General features: G+C 45.2%; 1 protein-coding gene and 1 long non-coding RNA gene across 2 annotated transcripts in view; one reads left to right on the top strand and one right to left on the bottom strand.

The window, feature by feature from the left end:
* The window catches only part of CARD11 (caspase recruitment domain family member 11), a 152,892-nt gene that overhangs the window by 86,446 nt on the left and 41,631 nt on the right, over window positions 1-24,815 (top strand). Inside the window, exons 2-5 of the mRNA XM_017894718.1 lie at window positions 9,649-9,780; window positions 19,415-19,627; window positions 21,236-21,373; window positions 22,650-22,975. Coding sequence (XP_017750207.1) covers window positions 9,774-9,780; window positions 19,415-19,627; window positions 21,236-21,373; window positions 22,650-22,975 — 684 coding nt within the window. The 5' untranslated portion in view covers window positions 9,649-9,773. The remainder of the gene's footprint in view (window positions 1-9,648; window positions 9,781-19,414; window positions 19,628-21,235; window positions 21,374-22,649; window positions 22,976-24,815) is intronic.
* Window positions 20,111-23,152, bottom strand: LOC108543907 (uncharacterized). The gene is made up of 2 exons (XR_001889702.1): window positions 22,679-23,152; window positions 20,111-20,617 (listed from the first exon to the last, which is right to left on the bottom strand). It is a non-coding gene; the product is annotated as an uncharacterized LOC108543907 (long non-coding RNA).

Below are 24,815 nucleotides of genomic sequence, written 5' to 3'. Positions count from 1 at the left end.
CCAGGAGTTGGAAGCTGCAGTGAGCTATGATCATGCCACTGCACTACAGCCTGGATGACAGAGCAAGACCCCATCTGTTAAAACAATTACAAATTTAAAAAAGAAGTGGTACAAAATTTTGTTCTGTGCCCAGCACACTGGTGACATGAAGGGAGGGTCTTCACTCCGCTGGAGCAGTCAGATGAAACTGCAGAGTGGCCGTCCCGGGCCCATCACAGCACTTAAGTTCACTGCATTCTTCTTGGTGGACTGATACTGAATGTAATTCTGTGACCACGGAATGTTTTTATCATAAAACGTCAGAGCACTCAATTCAGCAAATATTTATTAAAAACCCACTCCATACTGGATAGCATGGCCCAAACAAGTCATGACACTGACATGGAGAACTCAAAGAGGGACAATGGGCTCCCCAAGTTGCTTCCAACCCAGACAATAAAATGACAGCCAGGACACTGAAGAACATAGCAATGAAACAAATTCCATCCAGTGCACAGGTGAAGCCAAGAGCCCATCTTTGAAAGCACAGCGAGGTCTTGAATTGGAATCAGTTGGTGGTCACAATTGCTTATCAGTCTCCTGTGGGGAAGGCAGATTTGCTGACCAGGCTTCAAAGGCAACAGCAGGAGAGAAGCGTATTTCGTTATCAAGGCCAGGGTTTCCCCCAGCCAGTCCTGTAGCAAGCCTGACTGGACAGGAGTCTGAGGGTGACCTCACTCTGGGATTTGGGTCTGGCTGAGTGGTCCCATCATGGTTCCTGGTGGCCCTCAGAGCTGTCAATCAGCCCTGTGCACAGACCTGAAATCCAGATGAGGCCAATGCTCCTAAAAAGTGGACGTGATGAATTGATGTGCATTTCAGAACAATTTAAATCTGTCACTCCTAATTGGGCTTCTATCAAAAGCTTTTCTGCAGTGATGTTAGAAAAAAGGAGACCCAGGAAGCACTGTCCTTTGGGAATACAAGGGGTGCGTGCCCTTCCACACTTCATGGTCTTTGTACAAATCTGAAGCCACTGCAGAATAAGCGTGGATTTATTCCGGAGGGCTGGGGGATGATGTGTGGTGGTGCCCTTGGTCTCTGGGTTCAGGGCACATGAGCCCCTTCTAACTTACTACTGATGCTCTCGCCTTTCCTAAAAAGCTATCAAGATGAGACATTTTCATCTTTGGGAGCCATTGGCCCTTTGCCTGAGTCAGCTAAAAATGATGTTGCCCCTTGGAGAGCTTCAGGTGTGAATATTAGAGGCAGCCTGGTGCCCAAGGGGATGCTTGGGGTGGTGGGCAGTGCTCTGGATCGAGGGGCTAGGCCTTGCCAGGGATGGTGACCGGGAAGCTCGGCTGTGACGTGACATGGGGAGGAGGTTGGGTGTATACGGAAGAGTAAGAGCTGATGCAGGGGGAGATGCAGCCCAGGGGATAAGGCAGAGGCTGGAGAAGTGACGGCATTGACTGCACAGTGAGGGGTGTGCTGGGGAATCAAAGTGCCACAGCAGGCAGGTAAGATAATCATCCTGCCTACATGCTGAAAGCTGGGAATGGCTAAACCAATGGCTGAGGGTGTCGTCCCTGAGTTACAATTTCCTGGGCGATCCTTATCTCCTTGTGGTACTGCTCACCCCTCAGAGCCGCACCATTTGTTTCTGTCCGCCGCAGCACTTTAGACATGGATGGTATTAAATACTTAGTTCTTGTTGACCACTTGCCAACTCTGGTTTTGTCTCTAGGAGAAAGGAATGGGAAGGAATAGATGGATAAGAGAGTTGCTCTGATTTCAGGGCTCAGAGATCTGTGGCCAGGACCAATATGACTTAGAAAGTGTGGGTTGTGTGTGGCACTTGTATCTGTTAGGACTGTTTGCAGCTGCAAATAATAGAAACAGAATCAGATTTTCTGCCTGCTAGGGATTTTACTCTTCTCATGGACCAAGAACTCAAAGGTTAGCTGTCCAGGGCTGCCATCAACGACCTGAGGTTCTTGTAGCATCCTAGTCAGTCATCCTTAGAGCAAGGCCTTGTCTTCATGGTCACAAAATAGCTGCTATGCCTCCAGGCATCACACCCACATTCCAGGTAGGAAGAGAAGGACAAGTAAAGGGCTCTTCTCATCTGAAATCTGCCTCCTTTTAAAGAGCCTTCCTGTATGTCTCATCCAGAAACTTCCACCTACATCTCACTGGCCAGAGTGGTGTCAGATAGCCACCTAGCTGCAAGGGATGCTGGAAATACAGGTTTTTGGATGGGTACAGTAATGCCCCCAGACAAAATTGGTGATCCATTAATAAGTAAGAGAGAATGGCTATTGGGCCAGCAGCTGGCAGTGCCTGCCACACTACAGCAAATTTAAAATAATTGCTACTTTCAAAATATGTACCAGTGAAGCTCTGCTGATTGCTCAACACATGTTAACTGATGGGAAATAATATCATCTCAGGATTTTGGTTGAATGAGCTGAGATAGACAGAGGTTAAAAAGTTAACTGGGATACAAGGGAATCGTCTTGCAGGTGGAATTTTCTAGCTGCTTCTTCAAGTGCCCTCTTTGTAGGAATGAAGGGGATGGGGCAGGTGGTACATGAAGGGATGATTCTGGCTCTTTTCCATCAAGCTTTCATTTCAGAGCTGTAAACACTGAGTATAGCTGGAGTCCGGGCATGTATCCATGTCTCCTCAGTCCTTTCTCTTGGGCAGTAGATTGTCCTTTTAAATAATCTCTTTCCCTTTTTTTTGCTAGAAGCCCTTTCAATTAAGTGGAGGTTTCATTGGAATAATTAAACCCTGCATATCAAGCCATTCACTCCAATCATGCAGGCAAATCAATTAACCAGAGATGCATTTATCTAACTGACTGTTTATCTCCTCCTGGTTCCAGAGCTTTTGCACTGAGGCAGCTCTTGGCAAAAAGAGGTGTCTGCCCCCCAAAGACAGCTCATTTCCAGAGGACTCCCTGGGTTTGAAGCAATGGGAATCTTAATGTTTATTTTATTCAAGATTTGATATTTATTCTTATTTATCCACTCTACAAATATATATATTGAACACCTACGAAGAGTATAGCTCCACGCTAAGTTCTCCTGGGGATACAGAGATGAGACAGACATGTGGCAAGTTGCTGGAACTCTCTGTGAGTGCCTCAGTTTCCTCTTCTATAAAATGAGGAGGGTAGGAGTATTTACCTCATAGTGTTGTCTTGTGTATTAAATGAGATAATCCACATAGAGCATTTAGCACGATATCTGGCAAATAGCAACTCCATATGCCTTTTCAGAGGCAGCTATTCGAGTATAAGTTCCAGCAAAATGACAGCTTAAATAAAGAGGCTGGGCACGGTGGTTCATATCTGTAATTCCAGAGCATAGTGAGGCCCTGTCTCTACACCTACACACACACACACACACACACACACACACACACACACACACAAACACAGTAATAAAGAGGAAGATTTGGAGCTCAGGAAGCAAGGAATATAATTGGTTCGATTAGATGCTATGCTTAATAAACGTTAGCTGGGATGATTGCTAGTTTAATTAAGATCAGATGATGTGGAGTTCAGGGAGGCTGAGTAGGAATCTCTAATCTTCCACTTATTGGCTGTGAGATCTCACTCCATTATTGAACGCTCTGATCCTACCTTCTCATCCATAAAATGGGAGTAATAAAACCACCTAACTGAGCTTCTGTGAAGATTAATCAAGGTGATATCCATGAATAGCCAGGTACACAGTCAGCAGTTTCAGTTTAGGAAGGGGTGAGCTGACTCACAAGCATTGCAAAAGATGGAACGTGGTGTGTGTGCGAAGACTGAAGATAACTATTTTGTTTTTCATACTTAAATGCATTATCCATATTTCCAATGACTGACGTGGTTTTTTTTAATTAGTTTTATTTTTTATCAAAGTAATACATGAGTCATGCAAAGGAGCAAAATACACCAGGCATGGTGGCTCATGTCCGTAGTTCCAGCACTTTGGGAGGCCAAGGCGGGTGGATCGCTTGAGTCCAGGAATTCAAGACCAGACGGGGCAACATGACAAAACCCCATCTCTATTATATTTTTTAATTAAAAAATTAAAAATAAGAAAGTAAAATAGGCTTGTAAGAAAAACATCGCTCCTCAACCCAGCCATCATCATCCCTTGGTCCTGATACCCAGAGGCAATCACTTCAAACTCTTCCTCAGGCCAAGCGCAGTGGCTCACACCTATAATCCCAGCACTTTGGGAGGCCCAGGCAGGTGAATCACTTAAGGTCAGGAGTTTGAGACCAGCCTGGCCAACATAGTGAAACCCCATCTCTACTAAATATACAAAAATTAGCCGGATATGGAGCATACCTGTAATCCCAGCTACTCGGGAGGCTGAGGCAGGAGAATTGCTTGAACCTGGGAGGTGGAGGTTGCAGTCAGCCGAAATCGTGCCACTGTACTCCATCCTGGGTGACCAAGTGAGTAAGACTCCATCTCAAAAAAAAAAAAAAACTAGACAAAAAAACAAAACAAACAAAATCACCTCTTTTTCACCTTGTTTTCTTCTGTTATTTCTTCTGTTCTTTTTCACTAGGTCTAAATAATGTTTGCCTTGCTATTTGTTGATATATTAGTTTTAAGATATTATCGATTGACATACCGTTAGATAGATGAGAATTTAGTTCTCTTTTACTAATAACCCATTCAAAGCACTTCCCCTTCCTCCATTCTCTCATTGCATTAGGTCACAACCTGTTGCGTTGATTCATCTGTGGTGGTTATATTATTATAACTAGGTAAATATTGTTCATGTGAAGGCAAGTTGTGTGCTATGATTTTCTTTCTTGTCTGCACTTTCGTTTTTGCCTGGAGTTAATATTGCCTCTTTTTTTTTTTTTCCTTTGCATTTGCTTGGGGTTTCTTTTAAATTACTTATTCTTAATTTTTTCCCATCTGACTCTCAGATCTGTCATTTGCCTAACAGCATGATTTCCTGAGTTATCAAATATATCAGAAAATCATTCTGTTTTTCCCCTGGCCACCTCTCCCTTGTGGACCCTCCATGATCCGGTTGCAATCTTGGCTGATCGCTCCTGGCCGCTTTGCTTTCGTCCTGGGACTTTCCTTGCTGCTTCCCCAAGTAGATTCCTTGCTTTGTGAGCTCCATACCTTCCTCTTTATTGCTGACTTCCTCTTTTTGCTGCATCGTATCCTCTAGTAGCTTCCAATGAAAAGGTGCATAGGAGACAAATATTTGGAGTTCCTGCTTTTCTGAAAGTAATTTTATTGTATTTTCACACACAATAGTTTGGGTGGATATAGGATCCTAGGTAAGAAAGTATTTTCCATCAAAAACGTGAAGGTGTTGCCTCATTTTCTCCCAGCTTCCAGTATTTGTATTGAGGAATTTGATGGTATATTTGCTTCCATTCTTCTTCATGTGACCTGAGGTTTTCTCTCTGAAAGCTTCTAGGGTCTTTTCTTATTCCCTGGTGGCCAGAATTTTTGGAACAATGTGCACTGAGAAGATTCTTTTCCACTGATTGTACTAATATTCAAAGGGCCTATTAAGTCTGAAGTCTCATGCTCTTAAATTCAGAGAATTCTCTAATATTATTTCTCTGATAATTTCATCCCTTGGTTTATATTCTATCCCCAGAAGATATATAACAAGAAGACACAGTCATTGTCATCTCTTTTTAGGATTTCTATTTATTGGTATTAGACCTTCTAAATTGATCTCATTCCCTCCCCTCTTATCTTCCTTCTCTTTAACTTTTTATTTAACTTTTCAGGAAATTTCCCCAACTTTATCTTCCAAGCCTTCCATTGATTTTAAATTTCTGCTGCCTTATTTTTAATTGCTATTAACTTGTTCTTTGATTGTTCCTCTTCTTAGCACCCTACCATTGCTTTATGGATACAATGCTTCATCTCATCTCTAAATGATTCTTAATTATCAGGTTATGTTTTGGGGGTTTCTTTTGAGACAGGGTCTCACTGTATTGCTCAGGCTGGAGTGCAGTGGTGCAAACATGGCTCACTGCAGCCTCAATCTCCTGGGGTCGAGCAATCCTCCTGCCTCAGCCTCCTGTGTAGCCGGGACTACAGGTACATATCACCATGCCCAGCGAATTTTTTGATTTTCTGTAGAGACAGTGTCTCGTCATACTGTCTAAACTGGCCTCGAGTCCTCGGGCTCATGCAATCCTCCCACCTCAGCCTCCCAAAGTACTGGGATTACAGGTGTGAGCCACTGTGCTAGCCAGGTTATGTTTTTTAAAATTTTTTCTTATTCTGTGCATTGTCTGCTTCTAGCAGGTTCCTTGTGTCCCTGTGACCCTTTTGATCTCTGCCTTTCATGTGGAGACTTTCCTCAACCATCAAGTGATCCTTGTCTATCTATTTATTCTTAAGTGAGAGGCAACAAAAAACAGCATTTTCCAGCCAGACACGGTGGCTCACACCTGCAATCCCAGCATTTTGGGAGGCCAAGGCTATTGGATCACCTGAGGTGAGGAGTTCGAGACCAACCTGGCCAACATGATGAAACCCCATCTCTACTAAAAATACAAAGATTAGCCGGGCATGGTGGTGCATGCCTGTAATCCCAGCTACTTGGGAGGCTGAGGCAGGAGAATCATGTGAACCGAGGAGGCAGAGGTTGCAGTGAGTGGAGATTGTGTCACTGCACTCCAGCCTGGGCAACGAGAGCAAGACTCCGTCTCAAAAAGAAAAAAAAGGAAAAAAAGAAAAACTAACATTTTGTTTGTCAACTAGCAGGCTTCATCGTGCAGTGAATGGGCATTGATTGTACTTGGAAAACACCACCATGAGGAATCTACAGTGCACTAAGCAATTGATTCGTCTTTTGAGAAGCAATAGTTGTTCTTTTTAACCTTGAGCCAGTATCTGCCATCTCAGAGCACGGTTTTCACTCTGTCTTAAGCTTATATGTAAAAGTGACATTTCAGGGAGCTTTTGCACATATACTTTCTGGTTACAACCCTTTAAAAAGGTAAACTTAAAAAAATAAAAAGCAATTCTAGATGCTATATAGTAGCAATCAAGGGGAAGTCAGAAAACCTTGGGTCCAAATCCTAACTTTATGCTAAGTATATGAACTTGAACCTCTGTAAGCATTTGTTTTGTTTTGTTTTGTTTTCAGACAGAGATCTCCCTCTGTCACCCAGGTTAGAGTGCAGTGGTACCATCTTGGCTCACTGTAGCCTCGACCTCCCAGGCTTAAGTGATCCTCCTGCCTCAGCCTCCCAAATAGCTGGGACCACAGGCGCGTGCCACCATGCCCAGCTAATTTTTTGTAAAGACGGGGTTTTGCCATGTTACCCAGGCTGGTCTTGAACTCCTGAGCTCAAGTGATCCGCCCACCTCAGCCTCCCAAAGTGCTGGCATTACAGGCATGACCCACCGTGCCCAGCCCTCTCTAAGCTTTTGTTTTCTTGGTTGTAAGGTGGTGGTGGTGATGATAATACCGCCCACCTCAAAGAGTTCTGGAGGTTCATCAGTGACGTCTAACAAAGTGTCTGGCACACCCCGGATAGTCTGTAAGCACGAGGGATGATGTTTGGTCAGTTGCATGTTATACCTCTGAGCCAGTCTTGCAAGTGGTCAAGAGATTGATTTTTAATCCTAGAAATCTTCCCTGACCTGAGGACCAAGTTCCCAAATGCTGTCATCAAAATTCTAAGGGCAGAAACAGCCCAGCCTCAGTATTGGTTTTCTTGTGCCTCAGTTTCCCCAACCTACATTGACATAGTGGGTAGGGGGTAGGGGTAGAATAGCAAGGGGAGTTGTTCAAGCCTGTTTCTCCTTTTTTTTTGAAACAGAGTTTTGCTCTTGCAGCCCAGGCTGGAGTGCAATGGCGCGATCTCGGCTTACTGCAACCTCCGCTGCCTGGGTTCAAGCGATTCTCCTGCCTTAACCTCCCAAGTAGTTGGGACTACAGGCATGCACCACCACGCTCAGCTAATTTTTGTATTTTTAGTAGAGACGGGGTTTCTCCATGTTGGTCAGGCTGGTCTCAATCTCCCGACCTCAGCTGATCTGCCCACCTCGGCCTCCCAAAGTGCTGGGATTACAGGTGTGAGCCACTGCGCCCAGCCCTGTTTCTCCTTTCTTGTAATTAAAACCTTTCTTTTTTTTCTCTTTGAGACAGGATCTTGCTCTGTCACCTAGGCTGGAGTACAGTGGCACAGTCATGGCTCACTATAGCCTCAACCTCCTAGGCTCAAGCAATCCTCCCACCTCAGCCTCTTGAGTAGCTGAGACTACAGGTGTATGCCATCAGGCCAGATAATTTTTTTTTTAAGAGATGGGGTCTCACTATGTTGCCCCAAGCTGGTCTTGAACTCCTGAACTCAAGCAATCCTCCCACTTCAACTTTTCAAAGTGCTGGGATTATAGACATGAGCCACCATGCCTGGCCACAATTGAAGCCTTCCTTATAATTTTTTTAAAGCCTTTTTTCTTTCTGATGATAAACACATTCTCTTTTTTAAAAATGCAGATGGTATAATTTCCCTCTGTGTTTGCTGACTGGCCTGTGGACTGCTCTGTTGACCCTGCAGAGGTCCTTGGTTCTGTGATTCCCTTCCCCACCCAGCCCCGGTCCCCAGCCCTGTCCCAGCCACAGGGCAGGGAGGCCATGAGGAGACCAGGGAGATGGTGTCCTCCACAGATGCCTGTCGCCACCACCTCCCCGGGGCTGAGGGCTTCTGACAGTTCCTTCAACCCCAGCCCATGCCCGACAGGAACAGCTTCTGTCAGCCCTGGGAGATCTCATGTCACCTCCGATTAGTCTTCAAAGCCAAAACCAAGCAAGTCCCTGATTAAACATCAGTGGCTCAGGGTCCCTGTCACTTCTGAATGCAGCCGTCCTAGAGCAGCAGCCTGAGGCCCGCCGCCCACCAGGTTCCAAGCAGCTTTGGGGACTGGCATAAGGCTCTTTCCACCATACCAGGGTTTGAACCCCACCTTTCCCTCTTACCATGATTGTGCCACAGCACTCCAGCCTGGGCAACAGAGTGAGATCCTGCCCTCCTTTCTCTAGAAGGAGAACTGACCCTTCCCCCAAAAAACCCAAACCCCCAGCTGGGCTCCTAGATGGCTGAGCGGGACATTAGCGGTGGCCTCGTCAGTCACCGTAAGGAACACCACCCTTGGGAAATTACAGCGTGTGTGGGCCACCACGTGTTCCTGCCCAAATCCATGGCAGGCTGGTGGTTAAAGACATAATTCACAGTGACGGGAACTCTTCAGGGTTTGGGAACGGGGTTTGCTGCTTTTGACCTAATGAATTAGCACTGATTAGAGCGGCTCCAGTCTGCAGAGGTTTCCATCAAAGCCTTTTCCATTAAAGATCTTCCACACTGGCCACGAGCATGCCCAAGGCTCCTATCTTCCCTCCTCCCCATCCCCAGGGCTCTCGGGGCCTGTGTCAGTGGCCTCCCAGGCTGTCCGCTCCACAGGGTGGGACAGAAGCCTTTCTCCCCCTGTAGCCCCTGGTGTGGGGTCCACTCTGCCAATGTCATCGAGGGTGACACACCTCTCAGGACTTCCTGGCCTTTTCTTCCAAAGCCGAGCATCACTTTGATCCCAGAATGGTTCCCTTTCCCTCCATCCTTTGCCTTCCACTCCAAGGCTGATTATCTCTTCCTTTTCAGATCCCAAGCACTGCAAGTCCAGATGCAACGGGAGCCTAGCTCGAGGGAAGACAAGATCTGGCCGGAAAGTGTGAAAGTCACAACCCAATGACGGGATAGCAGCCCTTGTGTGTTAGCACCCCTCCATGCCAGGTACTCAGCATCTGTTATCCCCTCTATACCTCTCTACATCATGGAGAGACAGGGTCTTATTCTGTCACCGGGACTGGAGTGCAGTGACGTGATCATAACACTCTGCAGCCCTCCACCTCCTTGGCTCAAGTGATCCTCCCATTTTAGCCTCCCAAGTAGCTGGGACCACAGGCACACACAACCAAATCTGGTGAATTCTTAAATTTTTTGTAGAGACAGGGCCTTCCTATGTTGCCCAGACTGGTCTCAAACTCCTGGCCTCAAGCGATCCCCCTGCCTCTACCTCCCAAAGCACTGAGATTACAGGCAGGAGACACTGTGCCTGGCCGTTCCTTTATATTGGAAAAAAGGCAAGTGAGGGTAACCTGAGACTTGGCGGAGGGCCTCGGGTAGTGAAGGGAGGGAGGGGCAGGGATCAGGCTCTGACACTAGCTGGAGCTTGGGAGACAATCAGAGAAAAGGCTGGCGGGCCCGGGATGCAGTCGTGATAAGATTGTGGGGCTGGCAGAAGGCAAACCTCGCAGGGCCTCAAGATCAAGATCAAGATGCTGAACATGGGCCAGGTATGGTGGCTCACACCTGTAAATCCCAGCACTTTGGGAGGCCGAGGCGGGTGGATAATCTGAGATTGAGAGTTCGAGACCAGCCTGGCCAACATGGTAAAACCCTGTCTCTATAAAAAATACAAAAATTAGCCAGGCACGGTGGTGGGCATCTATAATCCCAGCTACTCAGGAGGCTGAGGCAGGAGAATCACTTGAACCCAGGAGGCCGAGGCTGCAGTGAGCCGAGATGGTGCCACTGCACTCCAGCCTGGGCAAAAGAGCAAGACTCTGTCTCAAAAAAAAAAAAAAAAAAAAAAAAAAAAAGTTGATCGTGGCTTGGCATGGTGGTCATGCCTGTAATCCCAGCACTTTGGGAGTCCAGGGCGGGAAGATCACTCGAGCCCAGAAGTTTGAGACCAGCCTCGGCAACATAGCAAGACCCCATCNAGATTGAGAGTTCGAGACCAGCCTGGCCAACATGGTAAAACCCTGTCTCTATAAAAAATACAAAAATTAGCCAGGCACGGTGGTGGGCATCTATAATCCCAGCTACTCAGGAGGCTGAGGCAGGAGAATCACTTGAACCCAGGAGGCCGAGGCTGCAGTGAGCCGAGATGGTGCCACTGCACTCCAGCCTGGGCAAAAGAGCAAGACTCTGTCTCAAAAAAAAAAAAAAAAAAAAAAAAAAAAAAAAATCCGCTAAAAAAAAAAAAAAAAAAAAAAAAAAAAAAAGTTGATCGTGGCTTGGCATGGTGGTCATGCCTGTAATCCCAGCACTTTGGGAGTCCAGGGCGGGAAGATCACTCGAGCCCAGAAGTTTGAGACCAGCCTCGGCAACATAGCAAGACCCCATCTCTACAAAAATAAATTTAAAATATTAGCTGGGCATGGTGGTTTTGCCTGTGGTCCCAGCTACTCAGTAGGTGGAGCCAGGAGGATTGCTTGAGCTCAGGAGGCAGAGGCTGCTGTGAGCTGAGATCACGCCACTGCACTCCAGTCTGGACAACAGAGTAAGACCCTATCTCAAAAAATAAAAATAAAAAAAGATTGGAACTTTATCATAACAGCAAGAGGAAGCCACAATAGAAGTCTTGAATGAGTGAGTCGGGACGTGAGGCCAGCAGCTCTCATGGAATTCATCCTCCGCTGGGTCACCTCCAGATCCTTTGGTTCCCAGGGAAGGTGAGCAACACAGCCCTTCCTGTGGAGCCTGGCCTGGGGGCCTGGCACTTGCTTTTCAGCCGTTTGCAGAGAGACTCGTGTGGCCTAGGACCTGTCTCACACTGGAAGTCAAACCCTGCCGAAGGTTGGGTCTGAGCTGCGGGTTGCGACAAGCTCTGGTTAAAACTTAGGCAGGGACGGGCCATCCAACCTGCAAGGCTGTTAAAGCTCAGAGCCTCGGGGCCTCCGGGTGCATTTCTGAGAAAACTGCCTTCAAAGAAACTGCCCAGAGCTTGACAGAGCCGCTGGGTTTCGTCCCGGTGATGAGGCTGAGTCAGGCTGAGTTAGAGAGAAGTGCTGGAAGGTAAAATAATTTCAAATTGTGTCTGAGACATTTTTTTTTTCTTTTGAGGCTGGCTACACTATCCATAGATTTAATTTCCATGAAATATTTCATACATATAAATATGTATACATAATGTGTATCTATGAGACAGAGAACAATGACATGGACACTCATGTCTCCAGGGGACACTCATGGCCCCTCCCCAGGGGAAGACACCATTCTGATTTTCATCAGTCCCTTGTTTCTTGGTATAGTTTTGCCGTATATCCTTAACAGTAGGGTTTCGTTTTGTATGTTTACAAAAAAAAATTATGCTCAGCTGATGTTTTGTATTTTTAGTAGACACTGGGTTTCGCCATGTTGGCCAGGCTGGTCTTGAACTCCTGACCTTAAGTGATCTACCCACCTTGGCCTCCCAAAGTGCTGGGATTACAGGTGTAATCACCACGCCTGGCCAAATGAGATAATTTCTATAAAGGGTCAGGCCCGGTGCCTGGCACACGTGCAGCCCAGAGGGGAAGCACTTCCTGTTCCACCAGCAGGGCGTGTGGCTGCCCTCTCTGCAAGGTTCCAGAGGATGCTGTTCCTCCCACCGGGGCTTGTGTGGGCGGCTGACACTTACCACCAACCTCTGAGCAGCTTGCAGCTCAGGAACTGTGTGGGAAATGTCTTTGCACCCTCTGTTCCCAGCACAGTGCTCAGCACAGAGCCAGTTCTCACTCGAGTCACCTGAGGATGAAGAGGCCCTTTCACTCCAGGCACTCACAAACTGGTTGGCTTTCCCAAGTTCCTCTTCACCCCTGCTTGCTAAGCAACTGTGCTGCACAGGGGCATTAACGATGGGACAGGTTTCAACGAGATCCACGGTCTGTGATTTCACTGCATCTGGGGTAGGAGGGTCTCTTAACTGGGCATGGTGGTGTGTGCCTATAGTCCCAGCTACTTAGGAGGCTGAGGTAGGAGGATTGCTGGAGCCTGGGAGGTCCAGGCTGCAGAGAGCTATGATGAGGTAGAAGCGTCCCTTTCATCTCTGCTTTGGAAAGATTTTGCCCTATTTTCTGCTTAGCTGACAGGCTGCTGAGGTGGCTGCACCAGGTCACCCCGGTCCTGGGAGGAAGGCTTTCTATCTCACTGAGCACTCTTGTAATAGGTGGTTGGCATGTGCCAACTACAACCTCCTTGTTCATGAAGGCTGATAAGTAATGCTTCTTGGTCCATCCAGACCTGCCTGTCTTCTTGCCTTGAACTGCTGTTTAATTCCTTGGCACGTGCCTTCTGACCCCGCAAAAGGTGTAAGCTTCTTAACACCTGACTTTCAGCTCTCTTGTGCATTCATGGTGCTGAGCAAGTCTTTGTGCTAAGTAGATGTATTTACTAGTTAGGAGGCTTTGGGCTTGCAAATCACAGTAGACTCAACTTCACAAGGCTTGGAACAAAGAGCATTTATGTTTTACAGGAGTCCAGAGGTGGGAGGAGCCCAGCGCTGGTTCATTCAGTGCCCAGGAGATGACATCAAGGACCGAGGATCTTTCCAGTCCTCATCCTCAGGATGGCAGAGCAGAGAGCTGGAAAGACCCTCGGTCCTTGATGTCACCTGAGGGGTACAGGCTGAGGGGCAGTGACCCAAATGATCACATCCATCTTTACACAGTCACAGCCAAAAGCCCAAGGACAATGTGTCCCTGTTAAAGATCAAGGAAAACCTCCAGAGCCGCCCCCAGTGTGTGTTCCTGCAGGCTGCATGGCCAAAAGCACTTCACCTGCTTGTTTCTACACTACTGGTAGAGACCAAACGAGGGCCGCTCTTTGCAGCTCAAAAGATATTCAGCCTCCCTGAAGCATCAGACTGCCTGGTTTTTGGGGGGGGAAAAAAAAAGGATTCCATTAGCAGGAAGTCAGGGGGTAGTGTGGAGAGACACCAGCAGTGCCTGCCACCTAGTCAATAAATAATTCGTTGAATAAAATTCTTAGGCTGTCCACTTCTTGAAAATAATAAAAGCAAGTACATTTTCCTTTGTGAATACAAATGATCATGTGGTCATGTTGTCAGAATGAGCCATTGTTGTGGGCATGTCTATGGTGTTGCTGGCTATGACTCAGGTGGCCAGTGCCATGTGTTAGCAAAAGGCTTGTAGAGGTCAGGACTTAAGGCAGGGAACTAAGGAGGGTGTCGTCTATGCAAAGTTCATTGGATTGAATGGAGACCGAATCCTCATTTTTAATTACTTTAAATATAACTTTTGCTCACAACAGCAAATACACATTTTCACTCAAGGCACTTTGGTTGCAGGGAACAAAATCACACCTGAAATATCTCAAACTGTCCAAGAGTGGTGGCTCATGCCTATAATCCCAGCACTTTGGGAGGCTGAGATAGGAGGATCATTTGAGGCCAGGAGTTTGAGACTAGCCTGGGCAAACTATAGCACGGTGGTGCATGCCTGTAGTGAGACCCTGTCTCTACAAAAACTGTTCAAAATAGCCAGGGGTGGAGGCATACACCTGTAGTCCTAGCCACTCAGGAGGCTGAGATGGGAGGATTGCTTGAGCCCAGGAGTTTGAGGCTGCCATGAGCTAGGATTGCCCCACTGCATTCCAGCCTGGGTGGTAGAGCGAAACCCTGTCTCTAAAAATAATTTTTTAAAAAAATTTAATAGCTCAAATTAATGGGGAAGGTGGAGGGATATAGAAGGCCTACAACAAGGACCAGACACCACAGAAGGCCAAGGTTCATGAGGTTGGGAACTGAGTTATGCACCAAGAGAGATGACCCCGGCCATCTGCTTCTCATGGAACCTCGTGGTCTCGCCATGGTGCCACTTGGCAAACCAGCTTCCTCTGCTTGCTTGTCTCTTCTCTGTCCTGATAGCCTTGACCTGCCTGCATGTCTCTTCACCCTGGCTGAGCTCCAACCTCCATGGCTACACCAATGCCACCTTCTAGCTCAGTTGCCCCCAGCACGCTCACCCATCCCACCACATATGAAATCCCCAGGTCCAGGAATTTGGGTGTGGCTAAAGAACATCTCATAATGATAAAATGGTCAATCCACTGGGAAGCTATAAGAGTTATAAGCATGTGCACCTATCAGAGCCCCAGATACATGAAGCAAAGACGGACAGAGCTGGAGGGAGAGATACACAATTCAACAATAAGAGTTGAAGACGTTGGCTGAGCGCAGTGGCTCATGCCTGTAGTCCCAGCACTTTGGGAGGCCGAGGCGGGTGGATCACCTGAGGTCAGGAGTTCGAGACCAGCCTGGCCAAAATGGATAAACCCCATCTCCACTAAAAATACAAAATTAGCCAGGCGTGGTGACAGGCGCCTGTAATCCTAGCTACTCCGGAGGCTGAGGCAGGATAATCACTTGAACCCAGGAGGCAGATGTTGCAGGGAGCCGAGATCACGCCATTGCACTCCAGCCTGGGTGACAGAGTGAGACTCTGTCTCAAAAAAAAAAAAAGAATTGAAGACGTTATTATTCTACTTTCAATAATGGATAGAACTAGGCAGAAGATCAACAAATAAGAGACTTGCACAGCACTATAAACAAACCAGACCTGGCCGGGCTTGGTGGCTCACACCTGTAATCCCAGCATTTTGGGAGGCCAAAGCAGGTGGATTACTTGAGATCAGGAATTCGAGACCATCCTGGCCAACATGGTGAAACCCTGTCTCTACTAAAAATACAAAAATTAGCCAGACGCGCTGGCGGGAACCCAGGAAGCGGAAGCTGGGTTGAGCCACGACTGCGCCACTGCACTCCAGCCTGGGTGACAGAGAGAGGCTCTGTCTCAAAAAAAATAAATTAGACCTAACAGACATCTGTAGTACACTCCATCTGACAGCAGCAGAATAATACATTAATCTATGAACTAACTTCCTCCCAAAATCAGCTTGGCCTCTGCCCAGGAATGAACAAGGACAGCTTGGAGGTTAGAAGCAAGATGAAATTGGTTACGTCAGATCTCTTTCACTGTCAGAATTTTTGTTATAAATTTTGCAAAGGCAATTTTACCTCCTCTCTTACAAAAGTAGAAAAAGAAGTGCTAACTAAACCTAAAGCAAGGAAAAGAAAGGAAATAATCAAGACTAGAGCAGAAGCAAATGAACCTGAGAATAGAAAAGGAATGCAGAGAATTAATGAAACCAAAAGTTGGTTCTTTGATATATCAACAAAATAAGAGAAGATGCAAATTACTAGAATCAGAAATGAAAGGGGGGAAATTATAACTGAACTTACAGAGATACAAAGAATTGTGAAGGGAACTGTGAGCAACTGCTGCCAATAAATTGGATAACTTAAATATAGTGGACAAATTCCTAGAAAGACACAAACTACTGAAACTGGCTCAAGACAAACCGAAAATATGAACAGACCTGTAATAAGTAAGGAGGCTGAATTTGTAAAAATAATCCACAAAGAAAAACCCATGCCCAGATGTCTTCACTTGTAAGTTCTACCAAACAAAAGAAAAATTAATACCAATTCTTAAAAGCCACTTCCAAAAAGCAGGAGAGGAAGCAACACTTCCTAAATCATTCTGAGGCCAATATCAAAACCAGACAATGACATCACAGGAAAAGAAATACCCTGATATACCCTGATATCAAAACCAGACAATGACATCACAGGAAAAGAAAACTACAGACCAATATCTCCTATGAATATGAATGCAAAATCCTATTTTTAAAAACTGGCTAATTAAATCCAGTAACATATAAAAAGAATTATATACCATGACCACATGGGATTTATGCCAGGAATATAAGGTTGGTTTAACAGCTGAAAGTCAGGTAGTGTAACCATATCGATAGAATAAAAAACAAAAACCACATGGCAGCCTCAATAAATGCAGAAAAAGCATCTGACAAAATTAAGAACCCTTTCGGGGTAAAAACATTCAATAAACCAAGAAGGTAAGAAAACTTCCTCAACCTGATAAAGGACGTCTATTCTAAAAACAAAAACAAAAGCCTACAGCTAATGTCATACTTGACAGTGAAAGACTGGATGCTGTCTGCTAACATCAGTAACAAAACAAGGATTCCTGCTGTCAACACTTCTATCTGACATAGTACTGGAGGTATTTTAGCCAGAACAATTAGGCAAGGAAGAGAAATAAAAGGCACCCAGATTGGAAAGACAGAAGTAAAACTATCTTTATCTGCAAATGACATGATCTTATATATAGGATATCATAAGATGTCTCTAACAAATTATGAGAACTAATAAATGATTTCACAAGGTTGCAGAATACGAGGTCAATATACAAAAATAAATTATATATCTATAGACCAGCAATGAATATTCCACAAATGAAATTAAGAAAAAAACTCCCATTTACAATGTCATCAAACACAATGAAATACTTAGGAATACATTTAACAAAAGAAGTGCAAGACTTGTACACTGAGAACTATGAAACATTGCTGAAAGAAATTAAAGAAGATTTAAAGAAAGACATCCCCATGTTCATAGATCAGAAGATTTAATATTGTTAGGTAGCAGTACTCCCCAAATTGATCTAGATATTCAGCAGATTCACTACCAAAATACCAACTGCGTTTTTTGCACAAATTGACATCCTAATCCCAAAATTCGTAAGAGTTGTAAAAGGCACCTAATAGCCAAAACAATCTTGAAAAAGAACAAGTTTGGGAGACTCGTATTTCCCAATTTCAAGGCCTACTACAAATCTACAAATCTTCAATAATCAAGACAATGTAGTACTGGCATAAGGATACACATATAGATCAATGGAATAGAATCAATAGTGCAAAAACAAATGTTTACTTTTATGGTCAGTTGATTGTCAACAAGGATAGCAAAATCATTCAATGGGGAAAGAACAGTCTTTTCAAACAAACTGTGCTTGGACAACTGGACATCCACACACAAAAGAATGCAGTTGGACCCCTACCTCACACCATACACAAAATTAACTCAAAATGGATCATCCTCAATGTAAGAGCTAAGGTATAATATTCAAAGGAAAAAAACAGGAGTAAATCTGCATCCTCTTGAATTAGACAACGGTGTTTTAGATACATGCCAAGAGCACAAGTGAAAAAAAGAAAAAAATAAATTGGACTACCTCAAAATTTAAAACTTTTAGGCTACAAACAATGCTTTTAAGAAAGTGAAGACAACTGACAGAATGAGAGAAATATTTGCAAGTCATATATCTGATAAGTGGCTTGCATCCAGAATACATAACAAAATCCTACAACTCAATAATAAAAAGACAAACAACACAATTTTAAAATGGGCAAAGGATTTGAATAGACATTTCTCAATGCACAAATGACCAATATGCACATGAAAAGATGTTCAACATCGTTAGTCATTAGGGAAATGCAAATCAAAACCACAATGAGATGCTACTTCACACTCAGTAGGAGAGCTGTAATAAAAAACAGACAATAACAAGTGTTAGCAAGAATATGGAGGAATTAAAACCCTGATGGCTTGCTGGTGGCAATGTAAAATGATGCAGCTGCTTTGGAAAACAGTTTGGCAGTTTCTCAAAATGTTAAATATAGAGTTGCCATATGGCCTAACAATCCACTCCTATGTATCTACCCAAGGGAAATAAAACATACAGTCACACAAAACTGGTACATGAACGTTCATAGCAGCATTGTTCATGATAGACAAAAGGCAGAAACAACTCAAATGTCCATTAGTGAATGAACAGACAAGCAAAATGTGGCGTGTCCATGCAATGAAAAAATCACTGAGCAATTTCAAATAAATGAAGTCCTGATACATGCTACAACAGGAACAAACCTTGAAAAGTTGCTAAGTGAAAGAAGCCAGCCATGAAAGACCATAAATTGTAGGATTTCACTTGTATAAAATGTACAGAAAAGGCAAATCTATACAGACAGAAGGTGAATGAGTAGTTACATGGGATGGAGGGGCAGGGATTAGAGGGAAATTGAGAGTGGCTAATAAATGGTGAGGAGCTTCTTTTGAAATGACGGAAATGTTTTAAATTGATTGTGGTGGTGGTTGCACAATTCTATGAATATACTAAAATCATTGAATTGAACATATTAAAAAGGTAACTTGTATGGTATGTGAATTATATCACAATAAAGCTGTTTTTAAAAATGAATGACTTAGATCTATATGTATCCACCTAGATAAATCTCAAAAAAAAAAATGTAGAGGGAGAAAACATGTTGAAAAGGAAATATACAGTATGACACCATTTATGTGAAAATTTAAAACAAAACCAATAGTATATATTGTTTAGGGAACTATACATTTTAGTAAGACATAAAACTTGGATGGAAAGGGTAGACTGCAACCGCAGGATTTTCCCTCTCTGCCCTATAAATAATCTTAAAAATGTTATGGCTTAAACTTCCATTGTTTATGTTTAGTATATAAGGAAATATATATTTTTATATTCATACACCCTTTCTTAAATAAAAGGTAAAATGCCATATATACTTTACTGTACGGGACTTTTTTTTAACTTAATATATTCTAGAGATCACTCCAGAGGAGTTTATAGAGCTGTTTCGGTGAGACTCTTTTATTAAGCTTGTTGGGGTTTATGTCTAAAAGGAGGAGGGCCAGAGATGGATGACTACATGGAGACGCTGAAGGATGAAGAGGACGCCTTGTGGGAGAATGTGGAGTGTAACCGGCACATGCTCAGCCGCTACATCAACCCCGCCAAGCTCACACCCTACCTGCGTCAGTGTAAGGTCATTGATGAGCAGGATGAAGACGAAGTGCTTAATGCTCCTATGCTGCCGTCCAAGATCAACCGGGCAGGTAACCTTAGAACCTCTTTGCAGGACAGGGAGGGCTACAGCACACGGCAACTTCCAGACATACCCTTTGGTAGCTGTACCAAAATGAGGTTGCTCTAGGTCAGGGATTTTTAAACTGGGGTCCACAGACCACCATCCACTCATCTGTGTACAGAACTCAAGCTGTCTGTGTATAGAACGCAAAGAATGCGTAAGCTGGGAGTGGGGAAGAAATGCCGTCTTTATTTTACTAACCTCAACAGCAATTTAGCATTGCCCTCAACTGCAAATGTCAGGAGGCCACGAATTACAGTAGTGATTAATAACTCCTGTGACTTAGGCAACAATGAAAATTACAGATCTCTTCCTATCACTACAGCTACTGCAAATCTCTCAAAATGCCACTTACACTCATCTCTCTTTCAAAATTACAGTACTTATTAGATCTGCCAAGAAGTCTTGTTATTTAATGCATTAATAAAGAAGTACGTTACTGAAACACAAATTTATTTAATATTTGATAACTGGATTTTGTTATAATTGGTTTCTTTTGTAATCTGATGTACTTTATCTGTTTAAAAATATTATTCCGAGAAGGGTTCCACAGGTTTTTCTAGCCTGACTTCCGGGGGGGTGGTTAGGACACTTTATCATATTCAGTAAAGGTAATAAATATGGTTTGTGAAGCTTGTTTTAATTGTATATTATGTACATGTGTATACACATGTATTTGTAGAGTTATCTTTGTTTATGGTCACTAGACCACAATGTTAAATGTTTTTCTTTCTATGGATCAGTTTAGAAGGTTTGATAATCACTGTCCCCCAGCGTGGCTGGTGGTAAATGGCTCATCAGCTGTGACTCTCTGGCATCCATGGCAGACATCACTAATCAGCATGCTTTCCCACTGAGCTTGGATGTAACTTTGGAATATTTCTCAAAACAGTACTGCAGGCAGCTTCACCAAACCATCGGGGTTGACATCACATCAAATTTATTTCTTCTGTCCGTCCTAAGGAAGAGGTCGAGTTTTAAGACCTACCTTTCTTCTTCTGAAAATAAAATATTTAAGGAAGGGCCCAGAAATGTAAGCAATAAGTGGAATCAGTAGTACAGAAACTGGGACCTGCTGGGGAAATTACACTTAAGGTGTTTCTAGGTTGTATCATAATCCCAAAGAAAAGCCTAGAATTATCCCTGCTTCCTATGATTTTTCCTAGCCCCTCACCCAAATATTTATCTTCCTGCTCTCAATCCCAGAGAACCATATATTATTCCATAATTTTTATTGTGCTTCCAGCGTCCTTCAGTCATAGAAGACCTGGTGCCTACATGGTTCATTTTGGCCCTGGTCAGTTGGGAAACTTCAAAACTGGGGCGGCAATTCCGTTTATCCTGGTTCTACCAACTTATTAGAAAAAGAAAACAAACGCGCAACGAATCCCTGCGGAGGGCCTGGCACTTTGATTTACGTCATCTGGGCTCCAAGATACAACTCAGAAGTGATAGAATGTGGGGAGAAGTCTTCTTAGAGTTGACTGAAGGACACAAGTCCAGGATGAGACCAGCCACAGAGACTTGTGTTCCATCAGATACGTATTCTCACAGAGTGATCTGGTCTTTCCCCTAGGCCGGCTGTTGGACATTCTACATACCAAGGGGCAAAGGGGCTATGTGGTCTTCTTGGAGAGCCTGGAATTTTATTACCCCGAGCTGTACAAACTGGTGACTGGAAAAGAGCCCACTCGGAGATTCTCCACTATTGTGGGTAAGTGCTTTTGCCATTGGGAACATCAGGACTCTAATAGGAGGGGCGTATGTGTGAGTGTGTGTGTGTGTGTGTGTGTCCTCAGTAGTGGCATGGTTCTAAAGCTGTGAATCTATGACATATAGAACTGGGGTCTGTCAACCACTTATTTTGCTTGATGATGAAAGATAGGTTAACAGGGGCAAAGTGAAGCAGGAGCCAAGAGAAGTGGGTGTTCACGGACCATCCCCCGTGAATGGCGCCGGGTGGAACGCAAGTTCATTCTACCCAGTAGATCTTGTCCTTGCCTTGACTGCATTATTTCGGGTGTCTCATGGGCCAGAGCCCTTGAGCATCTTGCTTTCTTAATCTTCCTTTCTAAACATTCTTGAATCAGTCTTCTCTCCCTCCCCAACACTTCCCACAGTCCAGACTCCCACAACCCCATCAACTCTCTATATCAATTCCCGATCTGTTTCAGTGCTTTCTCCATTCTTCCTCCCCTATTTAAAACCCTCTGGTGGTTTTTCATTGCTTCTTTGTAAAGACCCAGGTTTTGTCCAAGCACAGTGGCTCATGCCTGAAATTCCAACACTTTTAGAGGCTGCAGCCACAGAATTGCTTGAACCCAGGAGTTTTAGGCTGCAATAAGCTATGATCATGCCCCTGAATTCCAGCCTGAGTGACAGAGTGAGACCCTGTTTTAAAATATAAAAAAGACCCAGGTCTTTAATGCAGCCCACAAGGACCCTTCATGATCCAGTCCCTGCTGACACCCCCAGCCTCACCTTTCTCTTCTATCTCTCTCCTTCAGCCCTTTGGTCTTTGTTCAGTTCCTGAAATATGCCAAGTTCCTCCCTTCTCCCCATATGGCCTTGGCAATGTTGTTCCCCTTTCCTAGAATGCCTCTTCCCTCCCGAACTTAACATTGTACCTCAACCATCAGGAGCCTTCTCCAATCCCCTCAGACCACGAGGCTGGATCTGGGCCTCTGCCACACACTCTCATAGCTCCATCTACCTCTACTTTGTGAAATCCTCACGGTCTGTAATTCTGTTTGTGGTGATCATTTGATTTTTTTAAATGCGTTTCTCTTATTACACCATAAGCTCTCCCGGGGCCAAAGCTGTGAGTCTTGCTCACTCTGAATCCCCAGTACCTCGTGGGCAGAGTGACTAAAGAGCTCGGCACAACGTTAGTGAGTGAGTGAGTGAATGAATGGCACCTGCCCTGCGTCTGGAACCTCCTTTTTCCACTTCCCAGTCCTCAGGCCTGACTGGGTGCCCCCTCTCCACAGTGGAGGAGGGCCACGAGGGCCTCACGCACTTCCTGATGAACGAGGTCATCAAGCTACAGCAGCAGATGAAGGCGAAGGACCTGCAACGCTGCGAGCTGCTGGCCAGGTTGCGGCAGCTGGAGGATGAGAAGAAGCAGATGACGCTGACGCGCGTGGAGCTGCTGACCTTCCAGGAGCGGTACTACAAGATGAAGGAAGAGCGGGACAGCTACAATGACGAGCTGGTCAAGGTGAAGGACGACAACTACAACTTAGCCATGCGCTACGCACAGCTCAGTGAGGAGAAGAACATGGCGGTCATGAGGAGCCGAGACCTCCAACTCGAGGTGAGGGGTGCCCAAGGGCTACTCTGCCAGGGTGACCCAGGGCAAACAAATGTCACCGGGGCTCAAGTCCCCCATAAAGCAGGTACAGGCACATGCACATGGTCTGTCAGAGCTTCGTGCCAGCCAGGTGAGAGGGAATGGAGGACACAGGGCCTCTGGGGGTCCTGGGTCCACCATGCGCCTGCACAGGTACCCATAGTGCTTAGCGCTACGGTTCAGCGCCTACGTCCCCTATGCGCATGGGCAGACATGCGCACAAGGACGGACCCAGTGCGGCTTTCCACCTCTGGGTCCAGATTGACCTTGTGCATGCGCACGCAGACCCGGTGGGGCTCCCGGAATGCCTCACTCCGCAAATGAATTAAGGAGATTTACATCTTTCTTTTGTCTTTTTTCTTTTCTTTTCCTTTCTTTTTTTTTTTTTCCTTTTCCTTATTTCCTTTCCTTTCCTTCCTTCCTTCTTCCCTCCTTCCTTCCTTCCTCTTTCCCTGCTTCCTTCCTTCCTCTCTCTCTTTTCTTCCTTCTTCCTTCCTTCCTTTCTTTTCTTTCTTTCTTTTCTTTCTTTTTTTTTTTTTGAGACAGGGTCTTCCACTGCCCAGGCTGCAGTGGTGCGATCATGGTTTGGCTCACTGCACCTTCACCTCCTAGACTCAAGTGATCCTCCTGTCTCAGCCTCCAAAGTAGCTGGGACTACAGGTGGCCACCATCACACCAGGCTATTCTTTCAATTTTTTTTTGTAGAAAAGGGGTCTCGCTATTTTGCCCAGGCTGGTCTGCAACTCCTGGGCTCGAGTGAGCCACCTGCCTTGGCCTTCCAAAGTGGTGGGATTACAGGTATGAGCCACTGCAACCGGTCTCATTCATTCCTTCTGTTTATTGAGTGCCACCAGGTACCAGGCTTTTTGTTTTTGGTTTGTTGGGGTTTTCTTGGACAGAGTCTCACTCTGTCACCCAAGCTGGAGTGCAGTGGTGTGATCACAGCTCACTGTAGCTTTGGCCTTGCAGGCTCAGGTGATCCTCCCAACTTAGCCTCCCAAGTAGCTGGGACTATAGGTACATGCTATGCCAGCTAACTTTTTTCTATTTTTTTCCTACCTGCCCCCTTTTCTCTATTTTTAGCAGAGACAGCGTTTTGCCATGTTGCCCAGGCTGGTCTTGAACTCCTGGGCTCAGGCAACCTGCCCACCTTGGCCTCCCAAAGTGCTGGGATTATAGGTATAAGCCACCACACCTGGCCCCCAGGCTCTTTTCCAGGGATACATAGCTGAAGACTAAAACCCTGCTGTGGTGGAACTAACATTGTAATCAGAAAATAAATGCATAAATACTTGGTAGAAATGAGTGCTATCAAGAAGAGAAGACAGGGCGTGAGGACAGAACATGAGGGTTGCTACTTTAAAGAGGGTGGCCAGGAAAGGTCCCTGAGAAGGAGACACATGAACAGAGATCTGAAGGGATGAAAGGAGCCACCCATGTAAGTCTCAGGGGGAAAGCACTTGCAAAGGCCACAAGTAGGAGGCATGTTTTTTTGTTTTGTTTTGTTTTGTTTTGAAGAAATAGCAGGAAGGCTGGGCTTGGTGGCTCACACCTGTAATCCCAGCATTTTGGGAGGCCAAGGCAGGAGGATTGCTTCAGTCCAGGAGTTTGAGACCAGCACAGGTAACCTGATAAAAACCACATCTCTACAGAAATAAGCCAGGCATGGTGGTATGCGCCTGTAGTTCAGGGGGATAAGGCAGGATGATTGCCTGAGTCCAGAAGGTCAAGGCTGCAATGAGCCATGCCTGTCGAAAAAGAGAGAGAGAGAGAAGAGGGAGGGAGGGGGAGAGGGAGGGAGGGA

The sequence above is a fragment of the Rhinopithecus bieti genome, unplaced genomic scaffold (genome assembly GCF_001698545.2).
Source record: "Rhinopithecus bieti isolate Rb0 unplaced genomic scaffold, ASM169854v2 scaffold_1017, whole genome shotgun sequence".
NCBI classification, from domain to species: Eukaryota; Metazoa; Chordata; class Mammalia; order Primates; family Cercopithecidae; genus Rhinopithecus; species Rhinopithecus bieti.
The sequence above is the reverse complement of the archived record's forward strand: the minus strand, read 5'-3'. Positions and strand labels throughout refer to the sequence as shown.